This window comes from Rattus norvegicus, chromosome 11 (assembly GCF_036323735.1).
Source record: "Rattus norvegicus strain BN/NHsdMcwi chromosome 11, GRCr8, whole genome shotgun sequence".
NCBI lineage: Eukaryota > Metazoa > Chordata > Mammalia > Rodentia > Muridae > Rattus > Rattus norvegicus.
Genome location: NC_086029.1, coordinates 98,807,283 through 98,826,258, shown reverse-complemented (window position 1 = coordinate 98,826,258; position 18,976 = coordinate 98,807,283). Strand labels below are relative to the sequence as shown.

The 18,976-nt window shown below is 38.4% G+C and overlaps 1 protein-coding gene across 3 annotated transcripts in view; it reads right to left on the bottom strand.

The window, feature by feature from the left end:
- Positions 1 to 17,578, bottom strand: part of Ube2v2 (ubiquitin conjugating enzyme E2 V2) — a 33,903-nt gene extending 16,325 nt beyond the window's left edge. The window contains exons 1-3 of one of the 3 annotated variants that reach the window (NM_183052.2): positions 17,531 to 17,578; positions 4,554 to 4,702; positions 497 to 622 (exon numbers count right to left, since the gene is read on the bottom strand). In NM_183052.2, the coding sequence (NP_898875.1) occupies positions 497 to 622; positions 4,554 to 4,702; positions 17,531 to 17,546 (291 nt within the window). In that variant the 5' untranslated portion in view covers positions 17,547 to 17,578. Of the gene's footprint in view, positions 1 to 496; positions 623 to 4,553; positions 4,703 to 16,780; positions 16,848 to 17,157; positions 17,445 to 17,530 lie in introns of those variants that run through there. The other 2 variants (XM_017597891.3, XM_039088057.2) reach the window with 2 other exon arrangements.
- Between the last annotated feature and the right edge of the window lie 1,398 nt (positions 17,579 to 18,976).

The window sequence follows — 18,976 nt, the reverse complement described above, 5'->3', positions numbered from 1 at the left end:
CAAATTAGGGGTTGGGGATTTAGCTCAGTGGTACCTAGCAAGCACAAGGCCCTGGGTTCGGTCCCCAGCTCCGATAAAAAAGAAAAATAAGAAAGAAAAAAAAAAAAAAAACCCAAAGAAAAATCAAATTATTCCATTATTCCTGTGACACAAATGGTGCCTATAACAAATTACAAAGAAAAACAAACTTAAATTTGGATTTTGCTTTTTTAAAAAAGGTATGTGAAAAAGACAAGTATGTGCATTATCTTGAAGAGGGTGAGGAGAGGAAGACAATAGAAAACAACCTAAGACAAACTTTATCTATTTTGTGGCAGGGCCAACTATGCAGCCCAGGTTGACCTCAAATCCCAATTGCCCTGCCTCTACCTTCTGAGTGACAAATTTCTTTAGTCTTTCAGCTGAACAAAACTTAAAAATCCAGCACGTGTGTGTATGTATGTGTATGTGTGTGTGTATATATATGCTATGTAAAAATAAAATTATTAAAACTTACCATTCCACTGGAATTATTGATCCCATTCATATTAATCTTTGTTACAAATCTAACGGATGGAGGTGCTTCTGGGTATTTAGATCCGCATTCTACTTTCAGGCTGTATATTCTGTTTTCATAGTTTGTCTAGAAGGATAGGGAAAAGAAGGAATAATCATAATGACAAAACTAAAATACTTGCCCAACTGTTAAGAAATACAGTATGAATATACTCTTTATGTTGCTTTTGATGTGTAAACATTTTGTACAAAGTTATTTGAACTATATAGTTAGGAAAAATGCACCAAGCATACTTAAAGTATGATATGAAACTAAAACAATCCTACAAACTGAATCAGAATAATCGAATTATTCTTGTGACATAAATGGTGCCTATAACAAATTACAAAGAAAAACAAACTTAAATTTTTAAAAAAGATATACGAAAAAGACAAGTATGTGGTTTGTATCACACACACATAAAGGTTTTGGCCTTCATTTGTTTCAAGTAATCTCATTTATTTCTATCATCTCAGTAACACTAAAAACAATGCTTCTTTTTATTCTCACATGGATTTGCTGGATAAAAAAGTATGAATGATCTCTGCTTTTCAGAGATGAGCAGGCAATTTCTTCTAGCAAAACGAAAATCATGGCATGCCATCTTACAACAATAAAACAACTTCCTGTTTTCCATTACTTATATTATTAATGACTTCTGTAATTATTAACCCCATTATCTGAATTAATAGACATGATATATTTACACATTATTTTCAAACATTATTTCTAATTAATGAAGCTTAGCTAATATGGCTATTTTATCAAACAATAATTTTAAGGCTATAACTTATACCTCAAGGCTATTCAGGTCTTATTCTCGTAATTAGCCTTTCTTTCTCATTATAGTTTTTGTTCGCTTAGCAGTATAGTACTAAAACAGGAAATTACACAATAAGTGAATGGAACAAATTTAATACATACTGATATCTGTATAAAACTAGGGAGAAAATAAGTCAACTCAAACATTCAGTTTTGATAAATTAAAAACTACTCTCAAAGAGATTTCAGATTTGTAACATTAAACTACTGTAATATGAATGTATAAAACAAATTGATAAATGTTATTAAATACTTTAATATTCTGAAAGAGCTCTATAAAACTCCAATTTAACAGCAAACAGTCAATATTCCCAGCAATTTGGTACTATACAAAAATGAGTAAAATCAAACAGTTCTCAAGAGAATCTTTTTCGTGGTTCTCCAATTTGAATGGAGATCAAATTAAATAAGTTATTTAAAAGGAAGGAAAAACAAAAAACACTAGACATAGTGGAATGACTACAATCCAAGCATTAGAGAGGCTGAGGCAAGAGGATCACTTCCAAGTCTCAAACCAGCCTGGGCTATATAGCAAGACTCTACTCCCAAAAAAGCAAACACAAAATGAACAGAAGCAGGTCTTTCTCTTCTTCTCTAATCAGGTGATAAAACCTGGCAGGTGTGCCCTAACATAGGCCATTACCTCATATCCTATAGCCAGAAACAAGGAAATTTTTCATTTCTGAAGACAGAGATACAGAAGAACCTAACAGGTCTTGTTCAATGCTCCTCCACCCTGTTTAATGCTACTAGATCAGGCTCTCTTTGTGCAAGCATATGCCGGATTGTACACTCTCAACCAACCTGTGTAAAATTCTCTGGATCTTCACTATAAAGTTTACCCTGTCATCTCTAATGAAATAAATGAGTATTATACACCTCAGATATAAACCTTGTAAGGTGAAGATAAGGTAGTGTTCTTCATCCCCTACAGCTCCAATACAATGTCCCACAAGGTGGTCCATGGCATCGATGTCCCTGGGTCTCAGTGAGCTTGTAGACAGAAGTTACAGAAATAGCTTTCAGCTCCAACGGGGCAAGGCCAAGACATAGTATGACCCCAGGAAATGCAAGCAGCTTAGGAATCCCAATGAGGACCCAAATGTTTGAGAAATAAAGTAGAGGCTATAGCATTTCCTCCCCATTGGAAACTTGGCTAAGAGTCTGCCTGCAAGACCACTGATAAGCTCAGACACATTTTTCAGATAAAAGTCTACTGAGGGCACTGGCTAGAGAAAAACCCAACCTAAATAATTTCAAATTAAGAGCTAAGGAGATGGCTCAGTGGTTAAGAGCATTGACTGCTCTTCCAAAGGTCCTGATTTCCCAGCAACCACATGGTGGCTCACAACCATCTGTAATAGGATCCGATGCCCTCTTCTGGTGTGTCCGAAGATGGTGACAGTGTACTCATATAAATGAAATAAATCTAAACAACAACAACAACAACAATAATAATTTCACATTTCTATTTTACCAAGTTTTGACCTTTAAGTCATTCTATACCAGAATGTTAAAAAGCCACTTGCTTTTACTATCATAATAATGTTTATAGGCAGTGAAAAAAATCAAAGTTTTCATCACAAATATTAAAGTCTTTTAACTATCAATCTTATATTTGCTTTCTCAAATGTCTTATCAGAATCAGAGCAGGAGAGGTCAGAAGGAGACTTCAGAAGGAGTATACATGAAGTCTTCAAACTGTGGCCTCTTAACAGACTTGGTCTAAAAGGACTGCAAAGAGAACTCCAGCAAATATCATAAAACATATTTCTTATCTAACATTGCTAATTAGATGAAACACTTTTTTAATAACCAGGAAAAAAATCTAAATTCTACTGGAACAGAACAGATAAAATTCTCTCATCAGAAAGAAAGAAAAATTGGACCCCATGGCAGAGACAGTAATCCTGAACTACTCAGAAATCTAAACTAGCATGATTAAAGTACAAAGTCTGCCTAACCTACATAGTGAGTTCACAGACAGCCTGGAGGATTCAGAGATTATATCTCAGGGTAAAACCCAGAGTCTGGGGATGCAGCTCAGTAGTAGGAACCTGCCTAATACATGTGGATGCCTTAGGTTCAATCCCAAGCATCACAGTAGCAAGAAAACAAATAAGTCTTTCAAATTTGTATTTTTCCAAGATGCCACAAGTCACAAACATTAAAAAATACCTATTTCAATGCACTGCATAAGACCACTAAATAAATGCACAGTAGAAAGTTTCTCCATATAGGAAAAAGAAATACATAAAAATCCAAAACAAAACACCTTAACACAAACCTGAGAAAGACATAAGAACAAATGCACAAGAGATCCACAGCAATATTAGAAAATATTTAAGAATCTTAGCCAGCCGGTGATGGCGCACACCTTTAATCCCAGCACTCAGTAGGCAGAGGCAGACAAATCTTTGTGAGTTCAAGGGCAGCCAGGTCTAGAATGAGTTCTAGGACAACCAGGGCTGTACAGAAACCCCATCTCAAAAGGGGGTGGGGGGGAACCTAGTTGTTTTGTTTTATTGTTGCTAAAAAACCCATGTTGTATGCGCACTAATTTCACATGTTCTACCACTGCATCTAGAAGTGTCTTACTTGCTACTATATTTTATAAACTAGGGCATTAAGTATCCCAGATCTGTTAAACGTTACAGGGTACAGCAATGTGTAATTACTGCATTAACTTAGAGATCTTCAGTCACATAAGAGAGCAGGTAATATGCAACACTCTCCCCCATGTATCCCCTCCATGTCCTTACTTTTCTTCCTGTCTGATATGGAATATTTTCTTCCCCATCTCCACCTTCGAAAGTCCTACCAGCCAGCAGTCCTTGGTGGGCCACTCCAAAGGTAGCTTGTCCTATGCTTTCCTACATTTATCCCAGGTGGAAGAAATATGGTGGACGTGCTCAGCCATATTAGAATCTAGCACTTGATGTTTCTTTTCTTCTTTACTAAAACACAAACACTTTGGGGACAACAACCATGTCACTCTACCCCAGTCCTCTGATAATCAAGCTTATACACTTCCAACAGGAGGCATCAATAAATAAATGTACATACAATATGTAAAAATGAAGGAATTCTTCCTGTCAAAAGTTATCATAGTTGCTTTTAATATCAATAAAATTAAATGTTCACTCAAAATAAACAACAGATATTAGCATTAAACGTATTAATTTATAGCACTGACCCTTGGTGGCCCAATAATCATGCCTGTCCACCTTGTAAGTGTCATGTCTTCATCATCTTCAAGGCCCCAGCTAACCGTACCATCACCTACTCCTTTTTGTCCTTCTTCAAGTTCTTCCAACAAGCGAAAATTACGAGGAACTTTAACTCCTATACAAAAGAATGTCAATGTCAATGTAAAAAGCTCAAAATTATCAAGAGATGCATGTTTAAATCAAAGCCTTTTGTGAATTAGTTTTCACAAATTATTTCACCCAAAGGCAAACTTCCCTCAAATAAAAATTGTGCCTCAGGAAATATCTGACTCAGTAACAATCCCTCAAAATGAAAACGCCAGCAGGTGTCAGTTGTAAATGCCTTCTTGGATAAGCGGGACTTTATGTCCACTTCCCCTTCTCAATGCTGGGATTTTTGTCTGGTTTGAACCTAAATAGGTCTTGTACATGCTGCCATAGTCTCTGTCAGTTCCTACGTTGTCAGTTTTCTCTACTGGAGTATCACTGAATGTATCAATCACACTCCAGAGTAGGCACCATGCCCAGGAGTATAGGCCAACACAACACAGACTCCATTTTTGTGTGTGGATGGGGGGTTTGTTTCTGCTATTTTTTTGTTTTGTTTTGTTTTGGTTTTGGTTTTTCAATTTTGCTTTTGATACACACACAGAGAAAAAGAGACAGAGAGGGAAAGAATATGACAACAGGTGAGAGATAGGGGCATATAGGAAGGGCTTAGGAAGAAGAAAGAATATGATCAAAATACACTGTTTAAAGGTATACTGTGTGTATATACATACATATATACAGACATGTATACATATATATGTATGTATACACACAGTTTAAACTTCATTAGAAGCAATATACAAACATTTTTAATGAAAATGCCACTAAAAGCATCGTGTCAAACATAACCAACAGTACTGAGCATGTATATAAATTCCTACTCAATCAGCTTCATACATATATTAATCGTGAGGAAATTATCATAAAATGAACATTTTCCCATAGCTGAGGTTCTTAGTCAAGGACATACAGTTCAACTAGCAAATGACATACATGAATATACACACACCAGTAATTTCCCATGAGAATCTCATTCAATTTTAGAAATGCAACAAAAGGTAAGGTTTTCTAGAATACAGAGGGCTCCTGACCCTCATCAAAGGAGCTCGACAGCTGCCAGATAATCTCCATCACTTAACCACTACCTAGGGCCTCAAGCACCCCAACCATTCTACCACTGAGCTATGCTCCCAGCCCTGTTAAGCTACAGAAAACAAAAACTTTGCAATTAAATTACAGCCATCATCTATAGACACAATTTATACAAATATTAGTTTAATAGTAAATTTTTATTCACATTAATTCACAGAGAACAAGATTATCTTGACAAAATGAAGACTCACTAGAACAGCAATTTAATTTTAGTTTTTAAAAATAAGAATTTCAAAGACATATCTAACATTTAAAATATACAATATGGGCTGGAGAGATGGCTCTGTGATTAAGAGCACTGACTGCTCTTCCAGAGTTCAATTCCCAGCAACCACATGGTGGCTCACAACCATCTGTAAGGAAATCTGATACCCTCTTCTGGTGTGTATGAAGACAGCTACAGTGTACTTATGTATAATAAATAAATAAATCTTTAAAAAAATATGTATACAATATACTTATTTTGTTTTGTGTTTTACTTTCTTTTGAAACAGGGTTTCACTACTATATATATATATATATATATATATATATATATATATATATATATATATATATAGCTAGCTCTGGCTAGCCTGGAACTATTTTAAATTAATAACATGTTTCATTCACAGATGAGAAGAGAAACATTTTAATAGAGTATGTTGAATCTAATACATTCCTAACACATTCACCCCAAAGAGTACCTTTTTTTTTTTTTTTCTTTTTTTCGGAGCTGGGGACCAAACCCAGGGCCTTGAGCTTGTTAGGTAAGCGCTCTACCACTGAGCTAAATCCCCAACCCCAAAATTTTTTAAATTTATTTATTTACTTTATATCCCAATATCAGCCCCACCTCCTCCCAATACCATCTGGTGCAGATCCCCTCTCCCCCATTCCTCCCTCCCCTTCCTCTGATAAGCCGAGCCCCCCTTTGGGTATCAACACCACCACTTCAGGCCCCATTCGCCACCCCCCACCGCTCACCCCAGCACCAAGTCATTGCAAGACTAGGTGCATACCCTCCGCCCAGTTAGAGGAGCAGGATCCACTGGCAGGCAGGCAAGAGATTCAGGGATAGCGCCCGCTCCAATTGTTGGGGAACTCACATGAAATCCAAGCTGTACAACTGCTACTTACGTGCAGGGGGCCTAGGTCCAGCCCATGCTCACTCCAAAAAAGTATGTTTATTAATCTTTATAAATCTAAAATGGCATCAACTACATAAGACGAGTCCACATAAAGTACAATCAACTCTAAGACAAATGAAAGACACTAAAATATGACTTGGAATTGAACTAGAAAAAATGAAAAAACAAAATTCAAATCAGAATTTGAACATTTGAAGCATCTGAACCTAAACTTCAACCACAAGTCAAAGGACCACCAACTTAGATGACTTGCAAACTACATTACACTGTGGTATAGACAATGGATTAAGACTTAATCGCACTGCACTTATTCCTGCAGAGACTTGATGCCCCAGGGCAGGGGAATGCAGGGGTGGAGGGATGCAGCAAGTGGGAGGATTGGGGGGGGACCCCTCTCAGAGGCAGAGAGGAGGGGGTGAAAAACTCTCAGAGGAGGGAGTGGGAAGGGGGGCAAATTTGGAATGTAAATAAGACAACTTTAAAAAAAAAACCTAATCACACAATTATTATTAATGCCAAACACAGGGATTCTGACCATCTCTATCCACAGCACCTTAAAAGTACACAGATTATCCATTCACAAATCTATTTGCTATATATTAATATCACTAGATGAAGAGGAAATAAGCCTCTGTTATATTAATGAATTTAGACATAACAAACCTTTAGGATTCTTTCACTTCAGAATGGCAAATTAAAAGCAGCAAAATATCACCATGTAAGATTGTACTGGAGTAATTTATTTTCTCATTAAGCTGCTGACAGAACAAATACCACAGAAAATGATGACAACAGGTATCTAGTTACAAACCTGTTTTTTTCTTTTCTCAATATTTGTGCACCAACCTAAACCAAGTGCAGCTGAGACTGAACAGAAACAACATGCTTCCCCCTAAGATCTTAAAACTCAATGACAAAATTAGGTAGTGGATTCGCTCATTCAAATACAAAGCCCCAACGTGTCTGTATATGTTATAGATGTGAAATAGACAAGCTCAAGGAAGAACATAGCAGTAGCTTAGCATGCTCCAGGAAAACATCCAACAGTGTTTATTGCAGAACAAGGAAGAGGTGCTTTCCTTAGAATAAAGTAGGGATATATGCAAGTGATAAGACTTTGTATCTTCTAGTTCTAATTTCTCAGTAAAATTAGGAATTACACATCTTTTAAAAGATATAGATATGTGGTCTTCTGACTGGTTATAACTGCTCTTCTAGATAATCCAGGAAATTGTAGTTAACTTCCATAATTCAGAAGATTATATGAAACAAAATAAAAAGCTATTCCTTCAAACCATTGTTTATGAGGTAAATACTTCAAAAATAAATGAAAGACCTTCAACAGCAAGCATTTCCTGTGAAGAAATTCCCTCTTGTCAGTACTGTTTAGTAAATGGCATCTTGTAATCTGGGTATATGATACTAGCGCAATAACTTACCAATCTGTGCACTGTTTGTACTTGTCAGTAACATTTCAGTCACTACACTGAAAGACCTATGGCACAATTACAGCATCGCCAGAGAGCAGATGGCTTGCAACGCGCCTGAGTATTAGCTATATTGCTGTTTTTAATGTGAAGCCACACTTCAAATCTTAAGGTGAAATCAGCCTTCCGCCACTCTGCCATCATGGTAATAATCATGAACAATCATTCTCACAAGGTCATCAATTAGAAAAGCAAAAGAGCAAGTGAGGCCATAAAGCACCCATCAAAAGCCAGTGACTACACATGACACCCCACACCAGAGAGAATGAGGATGGTATTGACTGGGAGGAACTAGCACAGTAACATCTTCAAACCCTGAAGCAAAACAAGAGAGAAAAAGGATGACCCTAGCCTGAGAAGCAACAAGTACTCAAGAGTTCAAAAGTCTGAGTCTTCAGAGAGACAGAAGCAATACCCAGATTCTCCTCCTGCCAGGTACTGTGCTGGGTGATGTGGAAAGAGGGCAAGGAAAGTGAAATGTATGCATGAGTACAAGCTCTCAACACAAGGGAAACAAGAGAAAACAAGCACAGTGATGGGGTTCAGAAAGCTAAGTTCTGATATATTCTGGCTGGCCCAGTGGGCTTTCAAAAAGGCAGGCTTGGGAATAGCAGCAGGAACTGAGGTAAGTCCCATAAGCATAAAAAGACACAGAGATTACTGAGCTTTTTAAATGTAATAAAATTTAGTTCTGCTATTACTATATCTATAGTGACAAAGATGGGGAAAAAACATTTGCAAAGGACATTAATTGAGAACCTCTACTAGAATAAAGAACTTCTCTAAATTTAAAACAAGAAAAAGCAGCCCAATTTAAGCATAGTCAAAGACTTTTTTTTTTTTTCTTTTTTTCCGGAGCTGGGGACCAAACCCAGAGCCTTGCGTTTGCTAGGCAAGCGCTCTACCACTGAGCTAAATCCCCAACCCCAAGACTTTTGACCATAGTAACATATGCCTATAATTCCATCATTCAGTAAGTAAAGCGCAGAGGGTCGAGAGTTCAAGACTAACTGGCAAAGTGGCTCAGTAGATAAAGGTGCCTGCCACCAAGCCTGCCACACAAGTTCTATCCCTAAACCCCCCATAATGGAAGGAGACATACAACTCCCACAAGCCATCCGCTGACCTCCACATTCATGTGGTACATACACACGCACACACACACACGCACACGCACACACACACACGCACACACACACACACAAATGTAAGAATAAATAAATGTTTAAAAATATTTCAGCTGGGCTTTAATCCCAGCACTTGGAAGGTAGAAGTTCTGAGTTCAAGGCCAGCCTAGTCTACAGACTGAGTTTCAGGACATCCCAGGGCTATACAGGAAAACCCTTTCCACTTTGAAATATATACATATAGTTTTTTTCAAAGCCAGTTTTTTTTTAATTTTTTTTAATTTATTTAATACGTAATAATAATTCTTTGGTTTCCGGGTAAACATCCCCCTCCCCCCTCCCCTTCCTTATGGGTGTTCCCCTCCCAACCATCCCCCCATTGCCGCCCTCCCCCCAACAGTCTAGTTCACTGGGGGTTCAGTCTTAGCAGGACCCAGGGCTTCCCCTTCCACTGGTGCTCTTACTAGGATATTCATTGCTACCTATGAGGTCAGAGTCCAGGATCAGTCCATGCATAGTCTTTAGGTAGTGGCTTAGTCCCTGGAAGCTCTGGTTGCTTGGCATTGTTGTACATATGGGGTCTCGAGCCCCTTCAAGCTCTTCCAGTTCTTTCTCTGATTCCTTCAACGGGGGTCCTATTCTCAGTTTAGTGGTTTGCTGCTGGCATTCGCCTCTGTATTTGCTGTATTCTGGCTGTGTCTCTCAGGAGAGATCTACATCCGGCTCCTGTCAGTCTGCACTTCTTTGCTTCATCCATCTTGTCTAATTGGGTGGCTGTATATGTATGGGCCACATGTGGGGCAGGCTCTGAATGGGTGTTCCTTCAGTCTCTGTTTTAATCTTTGCCTCTCTCTTCCCTGCCAAGGGTATTCTTGTTCCCCTTTTAGAGAAGGAGTGAAGCATTCACATTTTGATCATCCGTCTTGAGTTTCGTTTGTTCTAGGCATCTAGGGTAATTCAAGCATTTGGGCTAATAGCCACTTATCAGTGAGTGCATACCATGTATGTCTTTCTGTGTCAAAGCCAGTTTTTAATGCATAGTAAATTCAAGCTTAATGACGCCCTGCTTTAAAATATAAGATTAAAAATGAAATTGTTGGACATAGAATCTTCTCAAGGAAACATATAGATGGCTAACATACAAAAGGATACTCAGCATCACTAGCAATCAGAAAAATGCCAGTCAAAACCACAGGAAAGCTTTTTTAATGGTGCCTCTTAGATGAAGATTTGTTAAGAAGACAATGAGTATCTCCTTCCTAGCCACCCAAGGTCAGAAACTCATGAAAGAGAAAAATGAATACAAACTTTATACTTTGTGAGAAGCTTACAGCCACAGAAGTGGCTAATGCTCTAGGTGAAGAGTGAAAGGGTTATTTGGTCCAAATCAGTAGTAGGAATGATTTGGTTTCCCTATGAACCAAGGTATCCTGACCATCAGCAGAATGTGCCTGCTGATGAGTAAAGGAACTTGATTGTCCTAGACCAAGGAGAACTAGAGAGAGGAAGCACAAGTCTGTTCACAGATGTAGTGTAGACACCAATCGAAGTGGTCTCAACTTGGTTATCCTGGAGGGTGGGGGGAAACAAGATATTAATTCTTGGACTAACCGACATTACTATGCCTTAGGTGGGGCCCAAAAGAGCTAGTAGAACTGAAAACTTTTCAGTATCTGTAAAGAAGACCATGCCTACTGACATGTTGTTAGGATGCCTGCAAACAAAGAAAATAAGCAGCCCAGGAGCAAAACACCCAAGATTACTCCACATGTCCTACAACACACATGTTGGCACACTGCTCTGAAGAAACAATGCACTGATAAAAATAAGAGAGGTGCTGCAGAATATGCTAAACTTTTGGCAAAGAGATTAAGGAAGCCAAAGGAAAGCTCCAAGAACAGATTGCCCAGAGACACAGGCTATCCTCACTACTGTTTTCTGAACTCAGTTAAATGAGTCTTTGGAGTAAGAAATACATGATCAGACCTTGCATCTCATACAAACCAAGCAGTAAGATCCCATGCATCCTATGCACAGGACGGCTAAACCTAAAAGTCAGCAAGTACTGGTGAGCATGTGGAGAAAGCAGGACCATCAGGCACTTCTACCAAGGCTTTAAAACCAGTTCCCCCTGGTAGAGCAGAGCAACAGCTCCTCCAACAGTTAAGCACAGTCATCACACTATTAGGTATCTACCTTATAAAGCATATTTTAGAGCAGATACAAATGTTCACAGAAGCCTTATTCCCAATGGCCAAAATAAATTTTAAAAAGTAGCCAATCTTCAAAAGTTGATGTCCATCAACAGGTGAATGGACGAATAAAAAAAATGTGGTAAACATATACCACATTTCTTTAACCACAAAACAGAATAAAAGTATTTATGTACACTGTAACACAAATAGCCCTTCAGCACATTACACAGTATAGGTTTCCCATCACTGTAACGAACCACCTCAACAACTGAAGGGTAGTTTTAAGAATTACAGTCCTTGGGGTTGGGGATTTAGCTCAGCGGTAGAGCACTTGCCTAGCAAGCGCAAGGCCCTGGGTTCGGTCCCCAGCTCCGAAAAAAGAGAAAAAAAGAAGAAAAAAAAAAAAAAGAATTACAGTCCTTCTTCAGATGTCCCCAATTGTTTTAGCCCACAGCTGCTTACCTCACAGCCATCAGGAAGCACAAAAACCAGAGAGAAAAGGGTCACACACAAAAAGACCTTAACAGGGCTCTATCTCCTACTTTCTACTCCTTCCCAAATGTCATCAAATTATGAATACATCAATGGATTAACCCATCGATTACATCAAAATCAATCAACTCTCAATGACTGGATCTACCAAACAACCATCAAGCCTTTAACCCAGGAGCCTTGGACAAGGGTAGTCATATTTAAGCCATAACAGTGAAAAAGGTGGCTATAAAGACCATAGAAAAGAGCATAAAGAGCAGCATGATTCCACACATACAAAAAGACAAAAAGAGGCAAATCTATTAGGGAAAAAGTAATGTGGAAACTGCTAGGTACTGGGGGAAGTAGAATAGTGCTAGTGTATTTAGAATTACTTCCTAAGAAACTATTCACATTGGGGACATGTCCTGGAAAAAGCACTCTGCCACCAATGAGATGTCAGCGATGTACCAGAGTCAGGACACCTCCTGCAAGGCCTCAGTCTTGGGACCAGTTCATAGTTTATCTTATGCTCTAAAACAACAGGGTAGACTGAGAAAGCAAGTGAGGTTTCACAGAAGGTTATGTGGCAGTCAGCAAGCTGTGAAGGGCAATGACCCATTGCTTCAGGTAGCAAGTGAAATCATGACTGATAAACAGCCAGTACAAGCAGTGCTTAATTATAGCACCAAATAAATGAATAAGTCAGCATCTGACTACCCTTTTTCTTTTAATCTTATTCTACTTCACACACCTCTAAATACACTAAACTCCAGTAAGCTGTACTCATTACACAGACTTAGTTTACATCTCAACTCGGCTTAAAAGACAGATCTATAATATACTGTTTACTACAACTATTATTTTAACGTTAAAAACCTTACAGATGATGAAAAGATTTTTATTTTATAGTCTGAATATTTGCTAAGTCCCAATTTAAACTGAAAATAACATTTATTCTTACACAAATGAACTGCACTCTGAAAACGATACACTACTCCCAAGCATACATCGTCTTCCAGCATACATCACAGCAGTTCTCAAGCAACAAATTTTATTATGCTAGTCAACATGTTTTCTATCTACCTGTAAATTTTATGTTAAACAATTCCCAAAACAATTACTAAGCAAATGTTTCCACAGTTATGTAACCCTTGCTATGAATGGTTCCCGTCTGCATGGATTTCTGGAAGCACAGTGTAATAACACCAACCCTAACTAACCCAAACTTGTGCTACCATACTATGCTATCATCACATGGAATACATGTGTGTATATGAAGACGAGGTCAACATCAAATGACCTCCTCAACAGCTTCTTCACTTTTGGAGACAATGCTTCCTACTGTACTTGGAGCTTAGTGATTGGTTATTGGTATTGGTTTGGTCAAGGAGCTCTAAAATCTACCTGTCTTTACCACACCATGCCAAGCACTGGGTTACAGATGGACACCACCTGCATTCCCCAGCTTTATGTAGGTTCTGGGGATCTTAATTCAGATCCCCACATGTACTTTATGGACTGGAGGGAAAAAAAAACTATATAGCAAAGAATGACCTTGAGTTCTATATTCTCCTACCTCCACCTCCCTGGCAACTTCACCTACACAAGTGGAAAAAATGGTTGTAAGCAAAGAATGATTTCAGATAGGCCTGATGCTACAGACCTGTAACCTCTGCTATTTGAAAGGCTTCGACAAGAGAACAGTAAGGTCAAGGAATGGTTAGGCAACTTAGGGGTACACTGTACCAAATTATAAAGTAAAAGAGTGCTGGGAGCATAGCACGAGGCAGAGTACCTACCTAGCATATATGAGAAGCCTAAATTCTATCCCAGCAGCAAAAGCTGCAAAGGAAGACGCCATAACACTAAAACCTTCCACACGGAAACCTCTTGAGATAGTTCCTAACACAGGGACAAAGCACAAAGCCCTGATAGATAATCTAGCTCAGGACTTTTCACCTATTTACCCACTTACCAAATCTAAAAAAGAAAGCTTCCTGTTCTACTTCCTACTTTAAGTAACTGGAAGAGAGAAAGTTGTGTTCAAATTACATCTGGCAAGTGTTTTATCAAAAAATGAAACTGTTTCTGCACTCCAGAAACAGAGGCAGGTGGATCTCTGTGAGTTCCAGAACAGCAGAAACTACATAGTGAGAACCTGTTTAAAAAAAAAAAAAACAAGGGTTGGGGATTTAGCTCAGTGGTAGAGCGCTTGCCTAGCAAGCGCAAGGCCCTGGGTTCAGTCCCCAGCTCTGAAAAAAGAAAAAGAAAAAAAAAAAAAAAGAAAAAAAAGAAAACAAACAAACAAAAGAACAGAAAAAAGAAACTGTAATGTCCATACTATGCTTGTTAGGCCAATTATTAATTTTACTATTTTTTTTCACCTTTGTAGTCAACCAGGGTTTTTAATGTCTTGACATTTTCAAAGACCTAGAGTAACTTTTTCATTTAACTAATTGCTTTAAACAAGTTTCATAGCCATTTTCCCTTCCCCAAACTACTCTGTAGAGAAAGGACTGACTTGTATAATGAGGCTATTTTATTTATTCACAGTATCAAGAGTTTATGAAGAATGTATTATATAAAGACCAACAACAACAACAAAATCTACTAAGCCAGCAGTGAAAGTTTGAGGAAAAGAACACACACAAGTTCAATTTTTCCATCATTTAGTTCTGAGGCTCAAGGCACTGTCCTCCAGTACTGCTTGTGAGCACTGGCATATATAACATAAGAAAACAAGGTCTGGTAATTAAGTGGCATGCCTACAGAGCATAGCAGTCTAGACAAGTTGGGAAATCAGGATAACACCACACTAGTCGTTCTATACATCTTGGTTGTTTTCTTTTTAAAGATTATTTATTTTATGTATGTGAGTACACTGTCTCCAGACACACCAGAAGAGGGCATTGGATCCCATAACAGATGGTTGTGAGCCACCTTGTGGTTGCTGGGAATTGAACTCAGGACCTCTAGAAGAGCAGCCAGTACTCTTAACCACTGAGCCACCTCCAGCCCTCACACCAGTCTTTCCAAAATAAACAACTCTGACCACTTCTGAAAAGGGTAATTATTTTTCTTTGTTTGTTTCCTGACCTTACACAGACCTATGAAAAGGGAACAAAATCTCGTTTTTTCCCTAAGCCTCCCATGTATCTGCATTCAAACAAAGTACAGTCCCATCAAACACTAATACAATCTAAGAGAATGTTTTTCAATGTCATGTTAGAATGTAATGCAGTATCTAAAAAGAGCTCTTAATACCAAAAGGGGACCTAAAGTAAAAACTGAAAATATATAGTTAACATGTTGACATATTAGGTTATTAATTTCAAAAAATGTGTCATACTAAGTTATTAAAGGAAGAAAACTTAATGAACACCATCTTCACCATTTTTCTGTAAATCTAAAACTATTACAAACAAAAGTGTTCAGTTTTTGTTTACTTTGTAGACAGGACCTTACTACCCAGCTTAGGCTAGCCTTATGTAGCCCAGGCTCATCAGAAACTCACAATCCTATCTCAAAGCACTACCACAGAACACACACAACTTCCTTTTTTACACACTAAATTACAGTAATTGAATCAAATAAAATCTTTAGTCACAGATACTAAATATTAATAAACATCTTTTCCCTTGAGTAATGTTTAAGCTAAATTCTGTAAAATCCTCTTGACTTAGGGAAAGGATGGAGAAAACTTCAAACACCATCTGAGAAGGAACTAAAAGTATAAAAGAAAACGTTATCAAGTAAGGAATATATAAAAGTCAGTGTCTAGACTAAAATAGAATGGAAACTCATCCTTTGAGAAATACTCCAAATTCAGTTACTTGTGATGGAGGGAACACTGGGTTATAATCTTGCTTCTGAGTTATGTGTAACTTTTTACTTCTTTGCTTTCTCAATTTTTTAAGAAGGAATTCTCAATCTAATTTGAATCATTTTTCTCCAAACTTTTTCCAGTTAGAGTTCAAGGCCAGACTGGCTACATGGGACACCCACTCAAAAAATAAATAAATAAGCTCCATTTTCTAAAATGTATTTTAATTATACCAAGGTTCCCATTTCCTTGGTCTAAAACCAGTGACAATAACAAACAGAATACAGATATCTAATATGTAATACATGTGCAAATAATCCATCAAAGCTTATTTATTGTATACATTCAACTTCCAAAATTAAAGTTTGACAAAAAGTATGTGCCACTCATATTATCTAATTGCTGCTCTCTTCAAAATACTTAGCATTCTTTCACATGAGTAGTGTTAAATACATTTCAAAAAAACAAATACAATCACAAATTGACATTTTTCCTATTACAATATGCCATTTTATTAGTTAAACTTTAAGATATTGAGCATAACTCTTAAAAAACATGGCCCCATTAATACGCACATATATTTCAAATAACAAGTAAGAGATTAAGGGTTATAACATTAAAATACCACTTTTAAAATGATCCTTGGTCCTAGACTGCTCTGATCAGACCACTGATGTATCTTCCAGAGGTAGAATTTCTAAAGATTTTATTGTTTATGACACCTATACACAATAAAGGTAGGATTTAAACAATAGGGAAAATATAAAGGTACTACCTTGAAATGTAACAAGCACAACATCCATTCAACCTCTTCCATTTCTACAACCTAGATTCAATAAGAACTGGAAAAAATAAATCTTATGAAACATCATTTTTAAATGCTAAAATTCAACACTTTAACTCTTTTAACTTAACATTTTTAAAGTCATCAAATTTCTAAGCCTTGTCATAAATTTCAACTTTCTGCTCATAGGAAACCGAGCATTGTAGACAGAAGTAGAACACCTTATCTAAGGCACCAACTGTCCCTTCAATAAGCTTCTGTCTTGCTCAGTGTACTGTAGTTTTTCCACTTAAATAAGAAGGAAAAAAGAACACGGTTTCTGCCAGCTAGGTAAAATCATCGCTTTCTTACTCCGAACAGCAGCGGACCTGTTAGTCCTGTCCTCCCGCACGTGTCTGGTGGACTCCCAGCCGAGGTCCCCGGCTCCATCCAGGATGCCTCTCCGCCATTGCCTCGTTGATGGGCAATGCCACTGCCAACCCGGGCAGCCCCAGCACACTCCACCCTCAGCCACCCTCAGCTCGGCTGCGGCACCCTGATCGCCGGTACCGCAGGGCCGCCGCTGACGGTGGGCGCGCAGGTTCCCCGTCACCGCGGGCTCGGACACTCGCGGGCCGACCTCCCCACCGCCCGCCCCACCCTTTGCCCCTCGCGTGGCCCTCCGTACTGCGCACCCGCAGTCCCGCGTGGCCCGCCGGACAGCCAGCAGGGAGAACGCGGCGACCAGGGCTAGGAACCAACCTGTGGACACCGCCATCTTCTCCTTCTACCAGACGCACCGCCGCACGCAGGACGTCACGCGTCACTTCCGGCAGCGCGCTGCTCTCCGTCATAGAGGGGACCGTTCCAGGTTCCTGTTTCTGGCAAGATTTCCCCCTAATGGTCTCTGAAACTTTTGATTCTACAGTTGTCCCAATCAAAGCAAACACACACACACACACACACACACACACACACACACACACACACACACACACACACACACACACACACACACACACACACACACACGGGGAGACTAAAGACAGCAAGAGCTTAAAAAGCTTTTGAAAGATCTGAGATCTCCAATACTGTCTCTTAGTGTGTTCAAGGGAAAATTTCCCTATGATACTTATTATATTGAAATAATGTCTAGACAAACGTCAACAGTGATAGAACACCAAACCTGTTATTAAGAATCAAGGTAAAACATGAGAGTTCACAACTGTGTTGAAAAAAAAACTATTCCAAAGGGTTGGGCTGTGTTAGTGAAGGCCTGCAATGCTACATTTGGGCTGTATCTTTGCTCTGATGGCACCATAACCAAAAGTCCATCAGTAAAGAAAGTCAGGACAGAAACTCAAGCAGGAGCTTGAAACAGAAAGGGATAGAGAAACATCACTTAACACCTTGCTACTGAGAAGGTTAGGCTGATTCCATAACATAATTCAAATTGGCAGTTAAGGAAACTAGGCTAAGAACTGGGCAAGCACAGGCAAGCGAGGCAAGTCAATTACTAATAGAAAAAAAAAAAAAAAAAACTCAGGATTCAGCCCTCATGCCCTATAATGGTTCTGAAATACCTAGAGATAGAGTAAGATGAAGCTCAACTACCCTGGATTACCAATGTGCTTTAAATTGAGCCTGCAAGATCACTTATTTGTCTCTTTTTTTTTTTTTTGGTAATGGGAAACCGTAACATGCTGGACTAATGCAGAATAAAACTCTCCTTGCATTTACATACTATTGAGGTATCATTCTTCGGTGAATCATGGAACCTTACACTTCCAGATTATGTTCTCCTAACTTATTTGGAGGTGCAAGCCCACTTACCTAAAGACGATATACCCATACCCAACTGGGTTCTCCTACAACAATTAGTGATTAAGAAAAGGCCCCACAGAGATGCCCACAGTTTAATCTCACTTAGGCAAGTCTTAAAATGAGATTTCCTCTTTTCATTTGTCAAGTTGACAACAAAGATGAGTTAAGACAAGTCTATGCCAAACACATCATTGTTAAGCTATAATCCTCTCTTGTTTATCCCCAAGACATCATAAATACTAAAGTATTAAATACAGTACAACTTTAGAAGTCCCAGTCTTTAAAAAATTCCAACCCTGTAAGTCTCTTTAAAATATCCAAAGTCATATTCAATAGATACCCCACATAAACAAATATAATAAACTACTCACAACGCTATTGGTT